The sequence below is a fragment of the Nelusetta ayraudi genome, unplaced genomic scaffold (genome assembly GCF_046127955.1).
Source record: "Nelusetta ayraudi isolate G7.1 ecotype Tasmania unplaced genomic scaffold, CSIRO-AGI_Nayr_v1 ptg000081l, whole genome shotgun sequence".
In the NCBI taxonomy this organism is placed as follows: Eukaryota; Metazoa; Chordata; class Actinopteri; order Tetraodontiformes; family Monacanthidae; genus Nelusetta; species Nelusetta ayraudi.
In genome coordinates, this window is record NW_027466131.1 from 1070001 (window position 1) to 1092440 (window position 22440).

General features: G+C 50.5%; 1 protein-coding gene across 4 annotated transcripts in view; it reads left to right on the forward strand.

Moving 5' to 3' along the window:
* LOC142900270 (disco-interacting protein 2 homolog C) overlaps positions 1-22440 on the forward strand; it is a 61800-nt gene that overhangs the window by 37161 nt on the left and 2199 nt on the right. Inside the window, exons 6-37 of one of the 4 annotated variants that reach the window (XM_076044451.1) lie at positions 1688-1843; positions 2450-2569; positions 2886-3083; positions 5605-5696; positions 8088-8198; positions 8331-8454; positions 9302-9411; positions 10128-10230; positions 10311-10375; positions 10491-10584; positions 11272-11391; positions 11503-11617; positions 11870-12009; positions 12361-12497; positions 13397-13605; positions 13717-13831; positions 14423-14624; positions 14724-14833; positions 16345-16425; positions 16663-16786; positions 16980-17101; positions 17377-17488; positions 17589-17698; positions 17838-17968; positions 18235-18403; positions 18481-18651; positions 19600-19629; positions 20920-20981; positions 21330-21387; positions 21460-21534; positions 21639-21813; positions 22298-22421. In XM_076044451.1, the coding sequence (XP_075900566.1) occupies positions 1688-1843; positions 2450-2569; positions 2886-3083; positions 5605-5696; positions 8088-8198; positions 8331-8454; positions 9302-9411; positions 10128-10230; positions 10311-10375; positions 10491-10584; positions 11272-11391; positions 11503-11617; positions 11870-12009; positions 12361-12497; positions 13397-13605; positions 13717-13831; positions 14423-14624; positions 14724-14833; positions 16345-16425; positions 16663-16786; positions 16980-17101; positions 17377-17488; positions 17589-17698; positions 17838-17968; positions 18235-18403; positions 18481-18651; positions 19600-19629; positions 20920-20981; positions 21330-21387; positions 21460-21534; positions 21639-21813; positions 22298-22421 (3865 nt within the window). The remainder of the gene's footprint in view (positions 1-1687; positions 1844-2449; positions 2570-2885; positions 3084-5604; positions 5697-8087; positions 8199-8330; positions 8455-9301; positions 9412-10127; positions 10231-10310; positions 10376-10490; positions 10585-11271; positions 11392-11502; positions 11618-11869; positions 12010-12360; positions 12498-13396; positions 13606-13716; positions 13832-14422; positions 14625-14723; positions 14834-16344; positions 16426-16662; positions 16787-16979; positions 17102-17376; positions 17489-17588; positions 17699-17837; positions 17969-18234; positions 18404-18480; positions 18652-19599; positions 19630-20919; positions 20982-21329; positions 21388-21459; positions 21535-21638; positions 21814-22297; positions 22422-22440) is intronic. The other 3 variants (XM_076044452.1, XM_076044453.1, XM_076044454.1) reach the window with 3 other exon arrangements.

Genomic DNA, 22440 nt, shown 5'->3' on the forward strand with positions numbered 1-22440 from the left:
ATTTGAATGGATCAAAAGCTGGTGGCTGACCTCCACCTGTCCAATTAAAGTGTTCACAACCGACCAACAAAAAAAGCTTTGAAAAAGCTTTTAGGGCTGTGGCTGGATGAAACGAGATTACTCCACCGCCAGCCGGAATCAAAACACTCTTTTAAACTGAAGCCTGGAGGATTTAATTGCCTCCTGATGTCAGAGAGTATCGTCCTCACTTCAAAATAAAAGCGTGAACTTCCTGCTTCTGAGAAAGGAAGCTTCCTCTGCTTCCTCTGTGAAGCAGAAGCATTTTGATCCTTTTAATGTCCAGCTTGCTGGATCTTCACTCAGGAGGTGTTGAAGAAGGTCTAGTTTCAGCCTTTTGTTTCATTTTAAAAGTCACCTGGTCAAATAAAGACACCTTGATGTCAGTACCAGAAATAAAGGGGACTAACGTTAGAAATGTTGACCTTTTCCCCAACCCTCACCCTCCCAGACTCCACCCAGCCTCCCAACCCTTACCCCTCCCGACTCCCACATTGTCCAGCTTCTCCCAACACCACCTCGGAAAACACATTCAACCAAAAGTCACCATCCCCCACCCCCCTCCTCACCCCTCCTTCTGTATAAAATGTGCTATATAAATGAAGACTGCCTTTCCTTGCCTTGCCTTGCCTTGCCTTGCCTTTGACCTTTATAAGGATGAGATGTGGGGGACTGGAACCTCCAAGCCGCTCTAACAGATGACAAATGACAGGAAACATTTTTTGGTTGATGGAGAAGAAAGAAACACAGCTGTCTCACTGTCAGTCCAAAAAACCTTCTCCTATTGCCCAAACTGGTCCTGTGGCCTATAAACATGAGTCTGTGGTTGACCGTTGACCCTGCAGGATCCCAACACTGGCTGGTTCACCGTGTCCTGACACTGCAGTGCATCACCTCCGGTTTCCCTCCACTGTCCGAAGCAGCTGCTGACAGGACACAGGACATAAACCAGCAGTGAAGCAGTTGAGCTAGTGCATCGACAGCCGTCACATTTAGATGCAGCAGGCGTCCACTGCCTCCATCATTTCATGGTCCCCAAGAATCCTTGTGCCAGAACGGTAAACAGCGTTTGATGTGGAGCAGCAGCTGAGTCTCCTGCATGAGGGAAGATTTGTGAGGCTCTAAAACATCAGGATACTCCTGATATAACTTCAACCAGAACCACTGGAGGAAGCATCCTCATCAGCAATCAAGAACAATCTTTAATCAGTTGCTCGTTGCACTTGACCAATTTGACTAACAATATTGGTCAGGTGAGCTTTAAAAGGAGCTACAGACCAAAGTTCTAAAGCTGCAGTGAATTCTGCCAGTAACTCTCGATTGCCGCCCCCTGCTGCCCACCAACGGCATCATTTCCTTCTCACAATCTAAATCATGTTATGACATCGACATCTGGTCACAAACTTGTCTTTTAATCAATAGCAGCCCAGGAGAACCTTCCTGTTACTGACCATTTGCCAAAGCTGTATTTCCCGCTGGCTCCTCCTGGTGGTGCAAATGCAAACAGACCCTTTCAACAGTTCCTGGTCTAAAGTTCCGTCAGTGTCTCAGCTTCCATCAGTGGAACACTTGAGCATGTTTCATTCTTCAGAGTTCCATCCCCACCAAATGTGAAGAGAGCGGTTCCCTCAGTGAGGAGGAGCTAACCGGCGATCTCCCCCACACACAGAGAACCACTCGGCCCCACCGGACGTCACGGGCTACACCAACAGCACCAGCAGCAGCAGCGACGGGATCCAGGTAGACAGAAACCAGGGCGCCGGCACCACCACCCACAAACAGACGCCAAAGTACGGCAACGCCGAGCTGATGGAGACCGGAGACGGTGAGACGGATTTTCCTCCTGATTGCACTTCACATCTCCTCACACCGTCGTTGTCCAAGGATTTCACATTTTCAGACATATTGTTGTTCTTCCATCCTTATTAGGGCACTGAAAATATACATTTAAATTGAAGTTCATATTCAACACAGTTGTTTTTTTTTTTGCATCATTTACACCAAGTAACCACAGCATTGACCACTGTGGTGACCGTAGCGACACTCTCACCATGAAACACCTATTGTCAGACAGTGAAAGTTGCGTCGCTGTGTAACAAAACAGGTCATGATTGAAACAAAAGCTCTCCTGAGTGTCTCCCCATCTGAACCACTCCATCTCCAACCTCAGCCGCCAAAACAAGACTTTGATTTCAGTCCTAGACGCCTTGCAAAACCTGCAGCCTTTTTTCAAAGAAAAAAAAAAAAAAAAAGCCCCCCTCCACCGTTAGGCCAATCTGTGCCTGTCACACACTGGTTGATTGCACACTGCAGGGTTTCAAAAACTGCAGGATGTTTGTTTTTCCCCCCAGAAGAGCAGCAGGATGAGTGTAGATCATCCGTGGAACACATTCAGGATGTGATGTGCGTGTTTATGTGTGTGTGCATGCAGGTGTCCCGGTCAGCAGCAGAGTTTCAGCCAAGATTCAGCAGCTGGTCAACACTCTGAAGAGACCCAAACGGCCGCCGCTGCGAGAGTTCTTCGTCGACGACTTCGAGGAGCTTCTGGAAGGTACCGAGCTTATCGAGTTTGGCTTGATTAGCTCAAAGGCGGCCTTGGAGCCCAACACGGCCATTAAACGTCTGTTCAGCCCACTTGGGAGAAAACCATCTGAGCCTGTTTTGGGTTTAGCCCACTGTTGGTGGAAAGTGATTGGGCGAATTCTGTCCGTCACGAGTCCGTGCGCTAATTTGCTCATGTGCAAGGTTTCCAGGGTTTGTGGGGTTCACACTGATGGCCACTTGGTGGCAGTGTCAATGCCTTGGCTTCATTTTTATGGAATGAAGCCTTGTCGTTTTTTTGATTTTGTCATTTTTCCATCCTTCAGTTCAGCAGCCCGACCCCAACCAGCCCAAAGCCGAGGGTGTCCAGATGGTGGCGGTGATGGGCGAGCAGCTGGGTGTGGTCACCAACTGGCCCCCCTCCCTGGAGGCAGCACTGCAGCGCTGGGGGACCATCTCACCCAAAGCACCCTGCCTCACCTGCATGGACACCAACGGCAAGCCGCTGCAAGTCCTCACCTACGGTAACACACACTGAAAACATTGTGTTGTCATGTCTTGTGACGAGGAGCCGTTACCTCTGAAAATCTGCTGAAAAAGAAATTGTTCAGCCTTGAGCGTGAGGTTTTGGAGCCGATACCCTGAAAAATTTAAGGCTGCAGATAATTTGTCTCACTGAGCAGCTGCAGCTAGCTAGTCGTCAAGACTCATAAATTGACGGTATAAAAAAAATAGGCTATCATGGAAGGGTTACCCAAAAAATGGCTAAATGAAGGAATGCAGTCCTTCGTTTAACACTGGTTGCAAAAAGACTGAAAATAACTAGCTGTCAATGCAGAAAGGAGACCTAAATTCACACCATTACTAACTGGGTGCATTACTTTTGTTACTCTAAATCACTGGTGAAAAAAAGAGTGACATCACAGTTGCTCCGCCCATCTTATGATATGCAGTGAGTGGATTCACGTCATGTCATGACAGGGCTTCTAGATTAGCAGTGTGGTACGACAGCTGAAGACTTTAAATTGAACTCAACCCACCGACCAATGAGAAAAAATCAGACGAAAGAAAAACATTCAAGCAGCAGCAGCGGCATTGTGTTGCATATTAATGCAAAAAACTTTAGAGTGCAAACCTGTCATCCTCCCCTCCAGCTGCAGTTTGACCTGAACAGCTGTGAGAAAGGGTTGAGTTTCAACTGCCGACTTGTCTGTTTTCCAGATTTTATCAAGCTGCTGCTGCTTGTTTGTATTATTTTGTGAAAAAAGCCCGAATCTGCTGCCGAAGGTTGTTGTTGTCGTTCCTGAAGAGATGGAGAAACAGAGGACATAAAGAAGAAAGGTGAAGAATCTGAAGGACGTGAAAACTCTTCAACGGAAACTAAAATTCTTGCAAAAGAAATGAAAAGGCAACAGAGAAAATTAAAAATGACAACAACGTGTTGTGTCATCATCACTGAACCATCAATCACAATTTCTAGACAATCTCATTTATTCAAGCGGTGATGGATGCTGATTGGCTGCCTTCACACAATTCAATCACTGGTATCACAGAACTGCACACCACCACCAGTGTGTTGTGTAGTGCAGTGTTAGTGGCACAATCCACCTAAATTATTTCCTTACAGTTCCAGATGCACTCTTAGCGTTTGATTCAAATCTTAAGAATTGTGCTCCAGTCGACAAAGTGATTGAATTCAAACAGTGTCGACGTGAACGCATCATCACAGTGGGCAGATCTCATCAGACGGCTTGTTAAGGTCAATGACCTGTTTGACCTTTGCAAGCTCCAGTGTTGTGCTTTTCGAAGCGAGTCGAAGAAAACGGGGACGAAAACTCGTGCAGCAGCATCATGCAGACTGAACGTGATTCCGTCTGGAGATAAACTCTCAGTGCCTCACTGCCGCTGGAACAGGAGCTAATCTCTAGAACGCCTGAAAGATGCACGCACGCGCACACACACGCACACACACACAAACACACACACAAACACACACACACGCGCGCGCGCGCTCGTTGTGTGATATGCAAACTCGCTGCTGCTGCTACTGCTGCTGCCGCCGCTGATGATGATGATGATGATGATGATGATGATGATGATGATGATACGAGTGCTCACCAGACTGTGAAATATCTCCAGCCAGCACTCAGGAGTCCTCAGCCAGGGAGATGACAACATGGTGAGACTGTGTGTGTGCGTGTGCCGTGCTACTATTCTCTCGCTCTCTATGTTTCAGTCCTCTGCTGTTTCCTCCCTTTGATGCCGACTCTCGGGGACAGACGTGTTTTGTTCCCTCTACAACAGACAGAATGTGTGATTCAAAAGTCACCAACTGTCCCCGAACTCAACCCTTGCAGTGGCTGCCACACTGCAGATAAACTTGGCAGACAGGCAGGCAGGCAGAAACACATCGCTGGTGGTTTGAGGCAGGCGAAAAACCTCCAGATGATACCTGAGCTGGCGGAGGAAGTGAACGGCTCAGCTGGAGCTGTGTGTGTGTGTGTGTGTGTGTGTGTATGTGTCTGCGTGTGTGTGTGTGGTGTTGGACTTGGAACCTTGTCTATATTTTATTTAGATAGGGCAGTCCCCAGAAGGCACCTCTATGCCCACTGTCCTCCTGGGCCAGATAAACAAGTTTGTGTGTGTGTGTGTGTGTGTGTGTGTGTGTGTGTGTGTGTGTGTGTGTGTGTGTGTGTGCGTGCCATGCTGTGTCCTGAACTCCTTTCTGCTCTGATGATACTGTTCTGCACTGAATTTCAGTGCTGCTCCCGATATTGATATGACGCCGGCTGACTGACGTGGTTCACAAGGTGGCGACCATGTTCGACTGACTCACTTGTGTCGCTCATGTGTGAGTCAGCCTGACTCAGTGTATCGTCGCAGAAGCCTTCTCTTCGTCTCCTCGGCCCTCGCCATTTAGCACAAATCTTCCTTTAGCCTGAGAAGACGGCCAGGAAGTCACGGCCACTCCCGACTCCTCCTCGCTTCGCTCTTCACTCCCCCTCGTTTTGCCAGTCACAGTGATTCCCATTCGTGTCTCTGCAGGTAAACTGTGGTCCAGAAGCGTGAAGGTGGCCTACAACCTGCTGCACAAACTGGGAACCAAGCAGGAGCCGCTGGTCAGGCCTGGAGACCGGGTGAGAACATCTCAATCAACCTTCTCGTGCACTCGGGGTTGGTGGGGTCGGAGTGGGTGGGGCCCCAGAGGGCGGCGCTCCACCCTGGACAGGAAAGACGTAAACTCGCGCCCACTCACACCTGTGGCCAATCTAGAGTTCCCAGTTCAATGCACGTGTATTGGTTTGGGAGGAGCTGCACACCAGAGGACCAGGCACAAGGGCGGGCATTGAACCAGCAACCGTGGGCCGCGTCACAAAAAATCACAAACAAATCTAAGAAATTGAATTAAATGCAGTGACATGAAAGGAGCGCATCTCAAAATACTGGATAGTGGGACAGCAAAGCAGAGCAGCACTGACTGGAGTGATGTCACCAGTCAGCCTGACGTCTCTGAGTCAGTGTCTGACAGACACTCACTCAGCTCCACCTCCTCCACTTTCTCCTCCTCCTCCTTCTCGTCTCCCTTCTCCTCCTGTTCATTCTCCTCCTCTTCCTCCTGTGCCTTTACCCGCTCTTCTTCCTCATCCACGTCCTCCTCCCCAAGTGACCGGCCGCCTTCACTTCTCCTCCTGTCAGCTCTGTTTTCTGCCCAATTTCCCTCCTAGCTGGATCCTCAGTGGAGTCGGGGCTTCACACCAGCGTGTGTGTTAATCTCAGCCAGGAGGGTGTGTGTGTGTGTGTGTGTGTGTGTGTGTGTGTGTGTGTGTGTGTGTGTGTGTGTGTGTGTGTGTGTGTGTGTGTGTTTTAACAACTGTACGACTCCTGTTTTCTCTCTGAATTGCAAAGTTGGGTTTTACTGGAGCGACGGCGGCGGCGGCTCCTGGAGGAGGATCACAGCTGGTGGCTGTGTGTTTCGGGGGGGGGGGGGGGGGGGGGGGGGGCGAAGGAAGTTTATCAGCGGAAGAAACCGATCGCGGCGTTCCGAAGTTTAATTGGTGGATGTTTAATTGTCTTTTATGAGGTTGAGAGCCGGTTTGTGGCTCCGCGGCTCCCCTTTGATTAAACATAGCAACGACAGGCCCGAGCTGCTCTGCCGCCCGGTGGTTCAGTGGGTGGCGCCGTGGCCTCGCGGCGTGCAGGTTGTGGGTTCTATTCCTGGCAGAGCCCGTGGCGGACGCTGATTGGCTCTCTGCTCTCCGGTTTCACCTTCCTCTCGTGAAACCCGAACGTCTCAGCTGACTTCGGCTCAGGACGTCGTCTCGCTGCTCTTAAAGGGTCATTACAACGCCGGCACACACACACACACACACACGTGCTCGCAGGTCTAATACATTTACACAGAAGTCGTTAAGTTGCTCTGCAGGTTCGGCAGCTTCACTTCGATCATCTCAGCATCAGCTGCAGCCGACTGGATCTGAGATTAGAGATGAGTGAACCATCCGTCCATCCATCCATCTATCCATCCATCCATCCATCCATCCATCCATCCATCCATCCATCCAGCCATCCATCTATCCAGCCATCCAGCCAGCCGTCCGTCCATCCATCCATCCAGCCAGCCGTCCGTCCGTCCATCCATCCATCCATCCATCCATCCAGCCAGCCATCCGTCCATCCAACCAGCCATCCATCCATCCAGCCATCCATCTATCCAGCCATCCAGCCAGCCGTCCGTCCATCCATCCATCCAGCCAGCCGTCCGTCCGTCCATCCATCCATCCATCCATCCATCCAGCCAGCCATCCGTCCATCCAACCAGCCATCCATCCATCCAGCCATCCATCTATCCAGCCATCCAGCCAGCCGTCCGTCCATCCATCCATCCAGCCAGCCGTCCGTCCGTCCATCCATCCATCCATCCATCCATCCAGCCAGCCATCCAGCCATCCATCCATCCAACCAGCCATCCATCCAGCCATCCAGCCATCCATCCAGCCAGCCATCCGTCCATCCAGCCAGCCATCCATCCAGCCATCCATCCAGCCATCCAGCCAGCCATCCAGCCATCCATCTATCCGTCCATCCAGCCATCCATCCATCCATCCATCCATCCATCCAGCCATTTTCAACACCCGCTTCTTCCTGCACTCAGGGTGTCTCAGGGCGAAGGCAGGATGACACCGTGGGCAAGTTTCCAGTTCATCGCAGGGCCACATAGAGACAAACAAAGACAGGCAACCATTCACACTCACACACACACCTATGGACAATTCACCTCACATGCATGTTTTTGGACGGTGGGAGGAAGCCGGAGAACCCGGAGAGAACCCACGCAGACACAGGGAGAACATGCAAACTCCACACAGAAAGGTCCCAGGCCCGGAATCGAACCCGCAACCTTCTTCGCAGCGCTAACCACTGCGCCACCGGGTCGTCCCACGAGTGAATCGTCTGCATTTACTTTGACTCGTGCCTTCCTCTGATTTTTTTTTTTGGGCCCTTTTCGCCTTCTTCCTCCCGGCCTGCAGGTGGCGCTGGTGTACCCGAACAACGACCCTGCCGCCTTCATGACGGCGTTCTACGGCTGCCTGCTGGCCGAGGTCGTCCCCGTGCCCATCGAGGTCCCGCTGACCAGGAAGGTGAGTCTAATCAAAACCTCTCTCTCATGGCTCGCTGAGAGAAAAGCACGTCGGCGTAGCGCCCCCTAGCCGGCCCGTCAGTGCACTGCAGAGTTGTGTTGCCGGCGTGACGGAGGACCCGGGTCTGTGCAGGACACTGGCAGCCAGCAGATCGGCTTCCTGCTGGGCAGCTGCGGAGTGACGATGGCTCTGACCAGCGACGCCTGCCACAAGGGGCTGCCCAAGAGTCCCACCGGAGAGATCCCACAGTTCAAAGGTCACTCACACACACCTGTTTGCATTACAGCTTCTGTGTTGGTATTATGAAACTGGAAACTCACCATAAGTTGCATTCAGTGTTTAATATCATCTCAAAAAAATATCATCTCAAAATAGTCGTGTGTCTGTTATGAAATCAAATAAAAATCATTCCTTATGAAGACACAATGAACCTCACTCAGTTATCCTTTATTCCCTTGGTCGCGTTGGCTTTTGATCCAGCGGGAAGATTTTCTCCCTCCTCCAGATTCAGCGTAGGCATTCTTCAAGATTTGCTTCTAGTTTGCAGGTTTTCTTGGGTGCTGATCTAAATCACATGATCCCTGCTTGACAGACAGCCAGCTGGAGATCAGTGGAGTCACCACCCCGTGATTGATAACCACCGTTGGCATCTCAGTAATGGATGAATAAATAGAAACATGATGCCGCTGACTCCAGCGCTCCCCCCTCACTGTCCACTCAGTGTGTGTGTGTGTGTGTGTGTGTGTGTGTGTGTGTGCGTGCGTGCCTCTGGCTCATTAGGGCAGAGAGCTCCTCTTATCGACCTGCAGCCTTTAAACTGCTCTCAGATTGTTTCTCCTGCCTCGCCGGCAGCTTTAATCGACTCTTTGGGTTTTACGTTCTCGTGTAAAACACAAAAAGAAAAAGAACAGCAAAAAAGCTTTCTTTGTTTTGCCAAAAATATTCAATTAAAACTAAAAAAGAATGGAGGCTAAATCACTCTTGTCAAAGTTGCCACAATAAAACTTTGAGCTCCTGGGTTGAATGTAGTCAGGAAACTTGTTAAACCTTTTACGAGAACATAAAGAGATGTGTTGTGTGTGTGTGTGTGTGTGTGTGCATAGGTTGGCCCAGAGTGCTGTGGTTCGTCACAGAGTCCAAACATCTCTCCAAACCTCCGCGGGACTGGTTCCCACACATCAAGGACGCCAACCAGGACACCGCCTACATCGAGGTGACACACTCACACACACACACACACACACACACCACAGACACACACTCACACTCCCACACACACTCATTAGTTTAGTTGGAATCTCTGGGATGGAGAATCCAGCCGCCGGTCAGGTGGTTTCCAGCTCGGTTCCACCTGACGCCCCCTCCGCCCGCAGGTCGTTAATTACAGCAGGAAGTGGCTGATTCTGGCTGCTCGCACCGGAAGCCAGTCGGTGACGTGAGGTAGACTTGAAAGTAAATAAACGAATGAAAGGTTGAGACACCTGAGCCGCTTGAAATCACTGCCCCTCCAGTGAGTCGTCCCTCTTGTTTTCCCTCAACGTCTGCGGCCTCAGATGATATCTCAGCATCATACGCGGTCTGACAGCTGCCCACACTCTTCAATCACTGGGCACCAGCCTCACACTCCGTCTCCATATGACTGTTTCTGTCAGACTTGCCCCCGTTAACGCAGCCTATCAGTCAACAGTCGAACATCACAGACGTTTCTTATCATCAGACAGCTAATATCAGTACTTTGTGCCTGAAGAATTCAGCGACGAAAAAAAATCAGATTTTGTAGAGTTTGACTTGATCTCAGCATCACTGTCACTTTAGGGTATCATAAATGACATCCACTTGACTTGTTTTGTTCATTTGGTTGAAACTAATGAAAATTTGTGTGTATGTGTGTGTGTGTGTGTGTGTGTGTGTGTGTGTTTGTGTCTCCAGTACAAGACGTGTAAAGACGGCAGCGTCCTCGGAGTGACGGTGACCAGGTTGGCCATGCTCACGCACTGCCAGGCGCTCACACAGTCCTGCTCGTACACGGAAGGTAGCAGGCACGCGCGCGCGCGCACACACACGCACGTGCACACGGCAGGAAGTAACTGTGTTTCTGTTGTGCCGCTGCAGCCGAGACCACAGTCAACGTCTTGGACTTCAAGAAGGACGTGGGACTGTGGCACGCCGTGCAGACGGTGAGACCCTGAAGGGCCGACAAACACACACACACACACACACACACACACGGTTGTCATTCTGTTGAACACTCGAATCTCTAAATGCTCTTCCTGCTGCCGTCTCCCATCCCAGAGCGTGATGAACATGATGCACGTCATCAGCATCCCCTACGCCCTCATGAAGGTCAACCCTCTGTCCTGGATCCAGAAGGTCTGCCAGTACAAAGGTGACACACTCACTCCAACTCCTTCATCGTTCTTTCTTTCATTTTTTTGTCTTTCACCGCTAGAGGGTGCAGCTAAGCGTAGCATGTAAACCAAAACAAAGAGGCTTTGCTAAATCCAAAGAGTCGCCTCTTGTATCTGTGTTGTGTTTCCAAGGGGACCGTTATCAGTGACGGACACAAAATACTTTCTGGTTAGTTTTATTCATCCAAAGTCAGTTAAAATAAAACTAAACCACTGGCTAATGTTTTCGGAGTTCAGCGTCTGATGCAGGTCCGTCACTGATAGTTGTCCCCTTGGAAACACAACAGCAGTTCTGTTCACAGGAGGCGACACTCTGGATTTAGAGTTACATACAGCATCATTTAGCTAATGTTGCCATCATGTGGAGCAGGTTTCATGCTATCAGCATGTGTTTTCTTTAGTTGTGGTTGCTTCTCACTGTTTATAACGCTTCAAATGCACGCCTGGCCAGTCCAGATTGAATTGTCGGATATCAGTGTCGTGTCAGAGAGAACATCAGTTAAGCTTCAGGCTACAGTGTTGTATTACTTTAAATCTGACAATGGTGAAAATCAAATGTTGCCCCTTTAAAAAAGAAAAAAAACAGCAGTGCAGTGCTTTTGGTGACTTCTAGGTCACATGAGGATATAGTTCACCTGATCGTGTGTGTGTGTTTGTGTGTGTAGCTAAGGTGGCGTGTGTGAAGTCGCGGGACATGCACTGGGCTCTGGTGGCCCACCGGGACCAGCGGGACGTCAACCTGAACTCGCTGAGGATGCTGGTGGTTGCCGACGGCGCCAATCCATGTAAGAACTCTCAGCACCGTTGTGGCCCCACCACTTATTTGGATGTAAGGGAAAAAGGAATAAAAGCAGGGGTGGATTAAAGAGTATTTTTTGTCCCCCCTCTGTCTGAAGGGTCCATCTCCTCCTGCGACGCCTTCCTCAACGTCTTCCAGTCCAAAGGCCTGAGGTCAGAGGTCATATGTCCTTGCGCCAGCTCCCCCGAGGCCCTGACTGTCGCTTTAAGGAGGTAGACGCACGTGCAAAACTTTACAGCTCTGTGACTTTTTGAGACACTGAAACCTGAACCTGTGTGTGTGTGTGTGTGTGTGTGTGTGTGTGTGTGTGTGTGTGTGTGTGTGTGTGTGTTGCCGTGCACTTACCCACATCTGTACTTGGAAGAACCCATCCGTCCATTTTCCAAGAATCCTATTCGGTCAATAAAAAAAAAAATAGAATTTAAAAATACTCTTTTCTGAGCTCTGATTGGCTGACTCCACAGGCCACTGGAGGAAGGGACGACGTCCCCTGGCCGCGGCATCTTGTCCATGCAGGACCTGAGTCACGGCGTGATCCGCGTGGACTCGGAGGAGAAGCTGTCGGTGCTCACGCTGCAGGACGTGGGCTCCGTCATGCCCGGAGGTGAGCCGACCGTCCCAACTCGCTGCCGGCTCGGCATTACGAAAAAAACAGCAGTCTTTTTTTTTTTTTTTGCCTTCCTGACGTTAGAGACGTTTTTAAAAACTCATCTCTTTTCGCTGGCTTTTGAGTAGCTCTTCCGGTGGTCATTATTATTATTGTTATTATTATTATTATTATTAGTAGTAGTAGTAGTAGTAGTAGTAGTAGTAATTTATTATGTTTCATATATAGGTCAATGTATGTGCACTCTATGCTCTTTTATTGTGAAGTTGGTGCGGCTCTGCCGTCTGTGAATGTGCTATATAACTAAAAAACGACTTGGCTTGACTTGACGCTGTTGTGTGTGTGCAGCTCTGATGTGCGCGGTGAAGCCGGAGGGCGTCCCTCAGCTCTGCAAGGCCGACGAGATCGGAGAGTTGTGCGTGTGCACGGTTGCCACGGGAACCTCCTACTACGGTTTGACCGGCATGACCAAGAACACCTTTGAGGTGAGGAGAAAAAAAAGGGGGGCTGTACAGAATTTTCATCATTGTCAGATTGAAGGTGGTCAAACATTGTGTGGGTTAGTGCTGTGTGAAGCCCGAGTGCTGTTATTTCTTCTGGGGCAAAGTGTCAAATGACAGCCCGCTCTGTCTATTGATGTCCAGCCCTTTCTGTCCTTTTTGTTTTCACAACCGGAGCGGCCGTGCGTGCATGTTAGTGAATGAAGAGTGTATGAACAGCTGCCCTACCGCCACGATAGAGAGCAGCAAATTGCCTTTACTGCGGGCAAACACGCCACAACTACAGAAAACACGCACCAATAGCATAGAACCTGCTCCAGATGAATGGCAACACTTGCTGAAACTATGCCGGATGTCTCTCTAAACCCGGGGCGTCGCCTTCGGTCACCAGAGCTGTTACAAAGCCGTGTTTCCAAGGGGACAACTATCAGTGACGGACCTGCATCCAACACTGAACTTTGCTAAAATACGTCAGTGGTTTAGTTTTATTTTAACTGACTTTGGATGAATACAACTAAATAAAAAGTCTTACATCTCAGAGGGAGTTCCATCCGTTTACAGTATATTTTAAAATGTATTTATTATAACCCGCTGACAAGATGTTGTGATAATGTCCCAAAGTTTCTTTTTATTTTGTCCAATGAGTCACTGTATAGCTTGGATTACTTGCTGTACTCAGCCGTGCTCTCTAGTGTTGCAAAAACATCTGTCTTGCCACTTTGATGACTTGTTTCGCGACAGAAGTCGTCTTTCTGTCTCTTTGCTTCTTAAGACTCATTGCTTCCTTGATTTCAATAGTTCAGTGTTCCAGTTTCACCTTTTCTTTTGAAACTCTTCTCGTGCCGAGCTTTTACGATCTCGACCTCCCTCCCGGTGCTCTGCAGGTTTTCCCTGTGTCCAGCACTGGACTTGCCATCAGCGAGTCGTCCTTCACCCGAACCGGCCTGCTGGGCTTCATCGGACCGGGAGGGCTGATCTTCGTGGCGGGGAAGATCGATGGCCTGATGGTGGTGGGCGGCCGGCGACACAACGCTGACGACATCGTGGCCACGGCGCTGGCGGTGGAGCCCATGAAGTTTGTTTACAGGGGCAGGTGTGTGTCTGTGTGTGTGTGCGCATGTGCGCGTGTGCTGCAGCAGAAAGTAGCCTAACGAATAACTCTGCCTCTCCCTCTTCTGTGTGTGTGTGTGTGTGTGTGTGTCAGGATCGCCGTCTTCTCCATCACGGTGCTGCACGACGAGCGGATCGTGGTGGTGGCCGAGCAGCGGCCCGATTCCACCGAGGAGGACAGCTTCCAGTGGATGAGCCGCGTGCTGCAGGTGTCCTCGCCGTCCTCCTGCATCTCATCTGCTGCTGAAAACCACTTCCACTGTCTCACTGTGACTGCGGATAGTGGGTCTGACAGACAGACAGATAGACAGATAGATAGATAGATAGATAGATAGATAGATAGATAGACAGATGACAGCTAGGTAGCTAGCTAGCTAGATTGATGGATAGATAGATAGATAGATAGATAGAAAGATGACAGAAAGATAGATAGATAGATGACAGACAGACAGACAGACAGACAGACAGACAGACAGATAGATGGATGGATGGATAGATAGATAGATAGACGGATAGACGGATGGATGGATGGATAGATAGATAGATAGATAGATAGATGGATAAATTCTTTATTTATCCCAGAGGAAATTCCATTTCTCAACTGCACAATCATTCATCAGCCAATCAGTTCATAAAATAGTGCATAGAGAGTAAGAGAATAATTAAAAGAACTCGAGGTAATGAATGATAAAATGAAAAGTGACAAATATCCAGTGGTCCTGAGGTATAAAGTCAAATGCAGTGATTCTGGCAGTTCCAGGTAGTTGACGCGTCCTTAACGCGTCCACATCTTTCGACAGGCCATCGACGGGATCCACCAGGTGGGCGTCTACTGCCTGGCCCTGGTGCCCTCCAACACCCTCCCCAAGACCCCACTGGGTGGCATCCACCTGTCCGAGACCAAGCAGCTCTTCCTGGAGGGGGCGCTGCACCCCTGCAACGTGCTGCTGTGTCCGCACACCTGCGTCACCAACCTGCCCAAACCGCGGCAGAAGCAGCCAGGTGAGCTCCAACGACGGGCCCGAAGGCCAGCCAGCTGTCTGGGGGAGGAGGGGTCACGGCCAACCTCATCTTCTTCCTCCTCATCCTCTTCCCCTCCAGAGATCGGCCCTGCGTCCGTCATGGTGGGGAACCTGGTGTCGGGGAAGAGGATCGCCCAGGCCAGCGGCCGAGATCTGAGTCAGATCGAAGACAATGACCAGGCAAGGAAGGTGTGTGTGAGGAAGAGGAGAAAGAGGAGGAGGAGGAGGAGGGCGGGCCTGCTGGTTTTCTACATCATCTCCTTCATCATCACCATTAAACCAGGCGCACTCTTGTCCTTCACTGGCACCTTTATTTCTCGTCGCCCCAAGTGTTTTATTCATTCATGGATCGATAGATAGATCACACAATCATTCATCAGCCAATCAGAGAGTAAGAGAATGATTCAAATAAAGAACTCAAGGTAGGAAATAGTAAAACGAAAAGCCATGACGGGGTGGAGCCACAGGGCTCCTCAAGGTGCCGTCACTGCTTTTCACCCTCCACTGCGTTGCAATTAAACCATATGATGAAGGAAACACCGTCATCGGCGGCACTTCGCCTTGAGTTAAAACAGAACAGGTTTGGCATCTCAGTGACGCGGAGCACAGAGCACGTTCTATCACACAGCCATAAAAGGTCGTAAGACTTTAACTTGCGTCAAAAATGCACGCTTTAAAAACAATAATCCGGCAAAAAAAATCTTAAAGTGCAGTTACAATGCGTGTTTTTTTTCAGTCCCCTCTGACAGTCCACCTCTCTTTCACTCTCTCCTGCCACACAGCACCTGCCACACAGCACCTGCCTGTGTAGCTCCACCCACCTCATCCTGAAAACCACGCCCCACCCCTGTGTGAATGAACTCCTCCAAACATTTGCTGCTGAGATTTATTTTTTTTTATCCGTCCAATCTGCTGAAAATAGCACGTTTAGCCCTCTGTTTACAGCCTCTGGATAAAACCTATGTGGCCAGAGGCTTTCTGCTGAGACACATCAGAACGTGGATCTATGAAAAGAGAAAAAACTTGAAAGAAAAGATGTTCCGTCAGCTGAGAGTGTAGTCCTGGTGTTACATCACTGCAGGCAATACTTGCAGCGAGTGAGCAACTGGCCCCCGTTGATCATAAAGTGGATGTTTAGTTCGGCTCGCAGCTCCTTTTTTAAAGGGACAACGATAAAGATAGAAAAGCGTATCTCCCAGCTGTCGGCAACAAGAGTTCGTGTTTCAATTCAAGCCTTTCCCAGCAGAGTAACTCACCCTCTGTCAGTCGGCTGCAGCCGGCCGTCCTCGTGATACAAATCAAGCTGCCAGCCTCCTGACAGACGTGACCAACGCAGCGTAGCGGCCTGTTAGCATCACCGCCGTCATGTCATGACAGCCCAGTGCTCATTACTGGTGGTTTCTCTCTATCTATCTCTCTCTTTCTCTCGCCTACTCGCACTCTTGCTCACACACACACCATTTAAAGTAACTTTCGCTGGCAGAACAAAACGGATCAGAAGCTAAACCTGAAAAATTCATGAGGCCAGAAACGATCTGGCTGTGTCTCCCCAACCTCCTCCTGAAGTAGTGTGTGTGCGTGCATCCATGTGCTTGCGTGCGTGCGTGTGTGTGTGTGTGTGTGTGTGTGTGTGTGTGTGTGTGTGATGTCAACCAGTCTGACTCTCTGTGGGTTTTGTTTGGTTTTCTTTCTGTCTGTAGTTCCTCTTCCTGTCTGAGGTCTTACAGTGGAGAGCACAAACCACTCCGGACCACATCCTGTACACTCTGCTCAACTCCAGGGTAAGGTCTCAGAGCAAACACACACACACACACACACACACACACATGCACGCAAGTGCCCTATTTGCATAATATTTGCATAATATCAATTCGAATTGCTGGTTTGACATCAGCTGTCCGAGAGGCATCAATGGAAAATGTGACATGGCACCTGGTGATTGACAGTCAGTCATCTTTCTGTGTGTGTGTGTGTGTGTGTGTGTGTGTGTGTGTGTGTGTGTGTGTGCATGCATGCAGGGAACGCCAGCAGCCTCTCTGACGTGCGTCCAGCTGCATAAAAGGGCGGAGAAGATCGCGGGCATGCTGGCTGAACGGGGCCACCTACAGGACGGGGACCACGTGGCGCTGGTCTACCCTCCAGGTAAAGACGCCGATCTCAGAGCAGCCGAGCGCCGCACAGTCCTCGGCTGGTCTCAGGAGACAACAGCACAGTGCGCTGCCGACGATATGAATAAACTGAGCAACAAAACGGTTCCACCAGCAGGGGGAGCAACAGACTAGTAGAAGACCTTTCACATTTCTATTCTTCCTCCTCCTTTCTCTGTGTCCTCCAGGTATCGACCTCATCGTGGCCTTTTACGGCTGCCTGTATGCCGGCTGCGTCCCCATCACGGTGCGGCCGCCGCACCCCCAGAACATCGCCACCACGCTGCCCACCGTCAAGATGATCGTAGAGGTAAAAAGAAACAAACCACAACATATCGGCATGTCCTCGTTTGGGACAATCACCGTCTAACTGAATGTTTCAAATAAGACACCAAAACATTGTGTTGGTGGATTTGTACAAACATCAAGGGCAGATCAGGTCACACCTTTGAATCATTGAGCACATTTGGTGTGAGACATTGAGTTGAATGAGTCGAATGTTGAGAGAACACTACAGGTGTGTGTGTGTGTGTGTGTGTGTGTGTGTGTGTGTGTGTGTGTGTGTGTGTGTGTGTGTGTGTGCAGGTGAGTCGCTCGGTGTGTGTGATGACCACGCAGATCATCTGTAAGCTGCTGAAGTCGAAGGAGGCCCTGGCTGCTGTGGACATCAGGACGTGGCCTCCTGTTCTGGACACAGGTGGGTCTGCAACAGCAGCATGGACACACACACACACACACACACACACACACACACACACACACAAACCCAGTCTTCATGCTGCTTCTCCTCTCTCCAGACGACTTGCCAAAGAAAAAACCTCCTCTGCTGTACAAACCGTCCAACCCCGACACGTTGGCCTACCTGGACTTCAGTGTGTCCACCACTGGCATGCTGGCAGGAGTCCAGGTGAACAAACGCACACGCAAACACACACACACACACACACACACACACACACACACACACACACACACACACACACACACACACACGTCGTAAGATTGTTTGAAGTTGGGCCTGGCTCTGAACTGGCTCTCTTGTCCAGATGTCCCACACATCCACCAGTGCCTTCTGCCGCTCCATCAAGCTGCAGTGTGAGCTCTACCCGTCCAGGGAGGTGGCCATCTGCCTGGACCCCTACTGCGGCCTGGGCTTCGTCCTCTGGTGCCTTTGCAGGTCAGTGCAGCAGCCGTCCACAAGGGGGAGATGATGTCTAAGTTTGAAATCTTGAGGTTTCAAATTTGAAATAGAGACTTCTTGCTTATGAAGATCTCAGCTAACGGTGCTCAGCCAGATCAGAGGGACCTACCTGCTTTCTGGGATTGTTAGAAAACTTTTACTAGTAAGTCTGGGCCTGACTGGACCAGGCCCAGACTGAAGCCTGGACTTAGCTCCTGGATTGGACCCGACTCACCCTGTCTCCTGCCTGATGTCTCCGGCAGCGTGTACTCAGGTCACCAGTCCATCCTGATCCCTCCGTCTGAGCTGGAGGTCAACCCGTCCCTCTGGCTGTCGGCCGTCAGCCAGTTCAAGGTCCGAGACACCTTCTGCTCCTACAGCGTCATGGAGCTCTGCACAAAAGGCCTCGGCCTGCAAACCGAAGCTCTTAAGGTAAACGCAAGAGGGCCGACGCCAGAGAACATGTGGAAAGACGTCTCAGCTGACTGTCGCCCACTTCCTCCCCTCAGTCCCGAGGGCTGGACCTGTCTCGCGTGAGGACCTGCGTGGTGGTGGCCGAGGAGCGTCCCAGGACGGCACTGACGCAGTCCTTCTCCAAGCTCTTCAAGGACCTGGGACTCCACCCCCGAGCCGTCAGCACCTCCTTCGGCTGCAGGGTCAACCTGGCCATCTGCCTGCAGGTCAGTCACACTGTGCTCCTGTCAGTCGGCCTGAGCTTTGCTTCGCAGCAGAGGTCCGAATCGCAGCAAGCTGAGCCGAGAAGAAGGCCGTTTTCACTGACCTGGCTGAGATCTGAGCTTTTTGTTCTGCTCATTTGAGGAGACGTTGAGTTAATGTTGGCTTTCTCGTCAACAGGTTTCACAGCGGAGTGAATCGTTTTTGCTTTGTAACAGTTTGTTAAGTCAGCGAACTTGCATTTTTGGTTTTGTTGTGTCAGTGTTTGGTTTTGGATCCTCTGGCAGCGATGCGAGAAGCTGTGAAGATAAGCTTGGTGTCTTCTACCTCAAGTAGGAGGTCGGTCAAGTCAAAGTCCTTGCACTAAGGTCATGAAGGCCAGAGAATAAGAAAACAAATTAGAAATCATGACAATGTCGAGCAGGTTTATTAGTGGCGCTACAAGGCTGCAGAGTTAAACGGGAAGAACAGGGAGAACACAAACGCTTCTCTTGTCTTTCACCCAGTAGAGCAAGGTGGAGATGTCGAGCTCCTCCTTCATTTCCTGACGGCCTTGTTCGCTCAATTCAAGCCTCTCATTGTTTTGTTTTCCCCCTCATGCAGCTTTATTTGCACAGTGAGTGGAGCAGACCTGTGGGAAACTGCAGCTTAGCATCACATGACATGAGTTTTATTAGACGTGGGTTTTGGACTGAATCGGCAGCTTGGTTGTACAGGTCTTGCACAGGCAGCATGGCTCCGCCCCGGCGCTGATGGAACTAACCAGAGGGTCTCCGGCAGTGCTAACGGCTCCACTAACCTGTTTCTGTTTTCTCTGAGTTTCCATTTTGACCTTTGTTTTGTTCTCCCTCCTTCTTTTCCCTCTTCCTACCTTTGTTTTAACCATAACCCCGCCCACATATCTCATCATCATTGGTTTTGTCTCCGCCCTCCTCCTTCCTCTGCTGCTGTAGCCTCACAGGCTGGGAAAGCTGGCCGACCAGGTAGGGAACCAGCACTTGTCCCGCCCCCGCCCTCCTCCGGTACCTCCACCTCCTCCACCACCTCCAGCACCGCTGCTGCTTCTCAGCACGTCACTCATCAGCTGCTCTCAGATCAGTTCCTCCCGACTCGTTTCGGTCACGACGCTGCTGGAATTGAGATAAAGCTCTGAGTAGCAGCTTCAGCGAGAGCTCGCCGTGACTGAGAGTTCAGTGGGAAAACCTTTTTCCATCCGCTCCTGACGCTTGAAAGGCCTTTGACAGCGAGCCAAACCTAATGTCCCCGTCTCCTCTGTCTGAATCCACCATGGACATCGGTTCCAGGCGATGAAGTAGCCAGCGTTCGCCAGGTTCACCTTTCCACGTCTAGCACACACCAAACTTCAGGAAAAACTGGCTGGCAATTAAGTTCAGCACAGGTTCAGACGACTTTATGAATCCCACCAGGGGCCGTTGGTTTGAGCAGCTGAGTGCAGTGAGTGCATACGATAATCATAGACTGATTTCAAGTCAAATCAAATGCCAAGGAATGCAGTTGCAGTTGCAGTCGCGTCTCTCCAGCGAGCCGAGCAACTGGCGGCTGCTGCTGCAATGTACTGCTTCCTGGTGGCTAAACGTTGAACTGCACGGTGCCGCTCCCTGGTGTGACTGCAGGGGGTTCAGCAAAGTGAACGCAGCGAGTGGAGCGGTCGGTCCACGCTGGCTGCCTCGACGCTGCTTGCCAGGCCGAGCTGCTGTGGGCGTGGCCGACTGACTCCCAGCATGCCGCTGTGTGTCTGGTGGTGGGCTCTGCCATCTTCTTTACCATTTTTAACTGAGGCCGAGGATGATGGAGGGATGGTGGAGGATGATGGAGGATGATGATCCTTCCGACTAAAATACAATCAGTCTTCTGAGCTTTTCTTGTTTTTACTTTTTTAAGTTTTTTTTTTTTTTTTTTCTTTTTTCTTATTTCCGAAATCACTCAACTGAACCGCCACCTCTTGTCTTGTCACCACCTCCCCCTCCTCTCTCTCCACATGTGACTTCCTGTCTGCATCATGTCCAACCCGAGTCCTTTCTCGTCACCTGGGGAATTACGTCTTTTTATTTCCTGTTGAACTTTAACCTCCGGGCTGCTGGCTTCTTCCTGTCGCCTCCCCCCACGTCTTCCCCTCCCGACACCTTCCAACCGCTGTCTCTGCACTCGTCCACTAGCAGCTGAGGGATTCGGCCAGTAGACGTCTTGTATTGTTGTGCTGTGTGTTTGGCGTGGCGCTCGGTGTGGTGACTGTTGTCGTCGCTGTTCTTCAGGGCACCTCGGGACCCGACCCCACCACCGTCTTCGTGGACATGAGAGCGCTGCGACACGACAGGTGAGTTCGCATCGCACAACGTTCGCCGTCTCCTTCGCACGAGTCAGCTGGAGCGCAGAGATTCGGACTGGAATCATCTTGAAAAGCTTCGATATGAATTATTTTAGCGTGCATGCGCCAACCGTCATCCTCTGAGGAGGACGAGGCGGAACAAGATGAGTCCCAAAACACCCTTACAAATGACCAGCTGCAACCTCAAGCCTACAAAAAACAACCTGTGTAAACAAAATGTTCAATTAATTGCAACTAATTTAAACTAAATCGATTAAACTCTTAATCAGCAATTAATTGATAATCGATTAATTGTTTGGTGGCAGTCAGATGGACTCATTGTTTGTCCTCTCTCAGGGTCCGCCTGGTGGAGCGGGGGTCTCCTCACAGCCTGCCGCTGATGGAGTCTGGGAAGGTCAGTCTCCTGGTTTCTCTTCTCCTCCGCTGTGCGACGCAGGTGTTTACTTTGACTCTCTGGTCCTGACAGATCCTGCCGGGGGTCCGCATCATCATTGCCAACCCGGAGACCAAAGGACCAATGGGGGAGTCGCATCTTGGCGAGGTGAGGACTGCTCTCACCCCCAGAGATGTGACACATGTACGACACAGGAACCAGGAAAGCGATGAGTTGACTCCAATTGTCCCCGGTTGTGTTTGTGCGCGTAGATCTGGGTGCACAGCGGCCACAACGCCAGCGGATACTTCACCGTCTACGGCGACGAAGCGCTGCAGTCGGACCACTTCAGCTCCAGGCTGAGCTTCGGGGACACGCAGACGGTGTGGGCTCGGACCGGATACCTGGGCTTCCTGCGCCGGACCGAGCTGACTGATGCCAGCGGAGGTGAAAACTGAAGCCATCGACTGTCAGTCGCTGCTCTGCATTAGCATTCTGACCACAGCGAGGCTCTTTTCCAAGAATAAAAATCTCCGCCTGCCCTCTGCTGGCTGATGGCAGGAGAGCACCTAAGCCCAAGAGCTCATTTATTCCTATAGAAACAAGCTGAGCTTATTGTTTGCAGGTTTATTCAAGATTCAAGGCCTTCTGTTGTCATTGTGCAAGCGTAACAAAAGTTTTTAGGGGTCCTTCAGCTTTCACACAGACAGACAAATTTAATATAGCACACAAAATAGAAGTATGCATCCACTAGAAATATAACACATGAATTAGTATAAAAAATAAAATATAGAGTGTAAAAGATTTAAAACACCTTCAGAACTTTAATGTTGTTTCCATGACGCTCCATTTTTCTATGATGTTTGGTTTGAATCAGTTTGTTCTTGACATACAGAGTCATTTAAACTTTGCTTCTGTGTTTGGTGTCCAGAGCGTCACGACGCCCTGTACGTGGTCGGTGCTCTGGAGGAAGCCATGGAGCTGAGAGGGATGCGGTACCACCCCATCGACATCGAGACCTCCGTCATCAGGACGCACAAGAGCATCACAGAGTGGTGAGAACTGGCGGCGCTG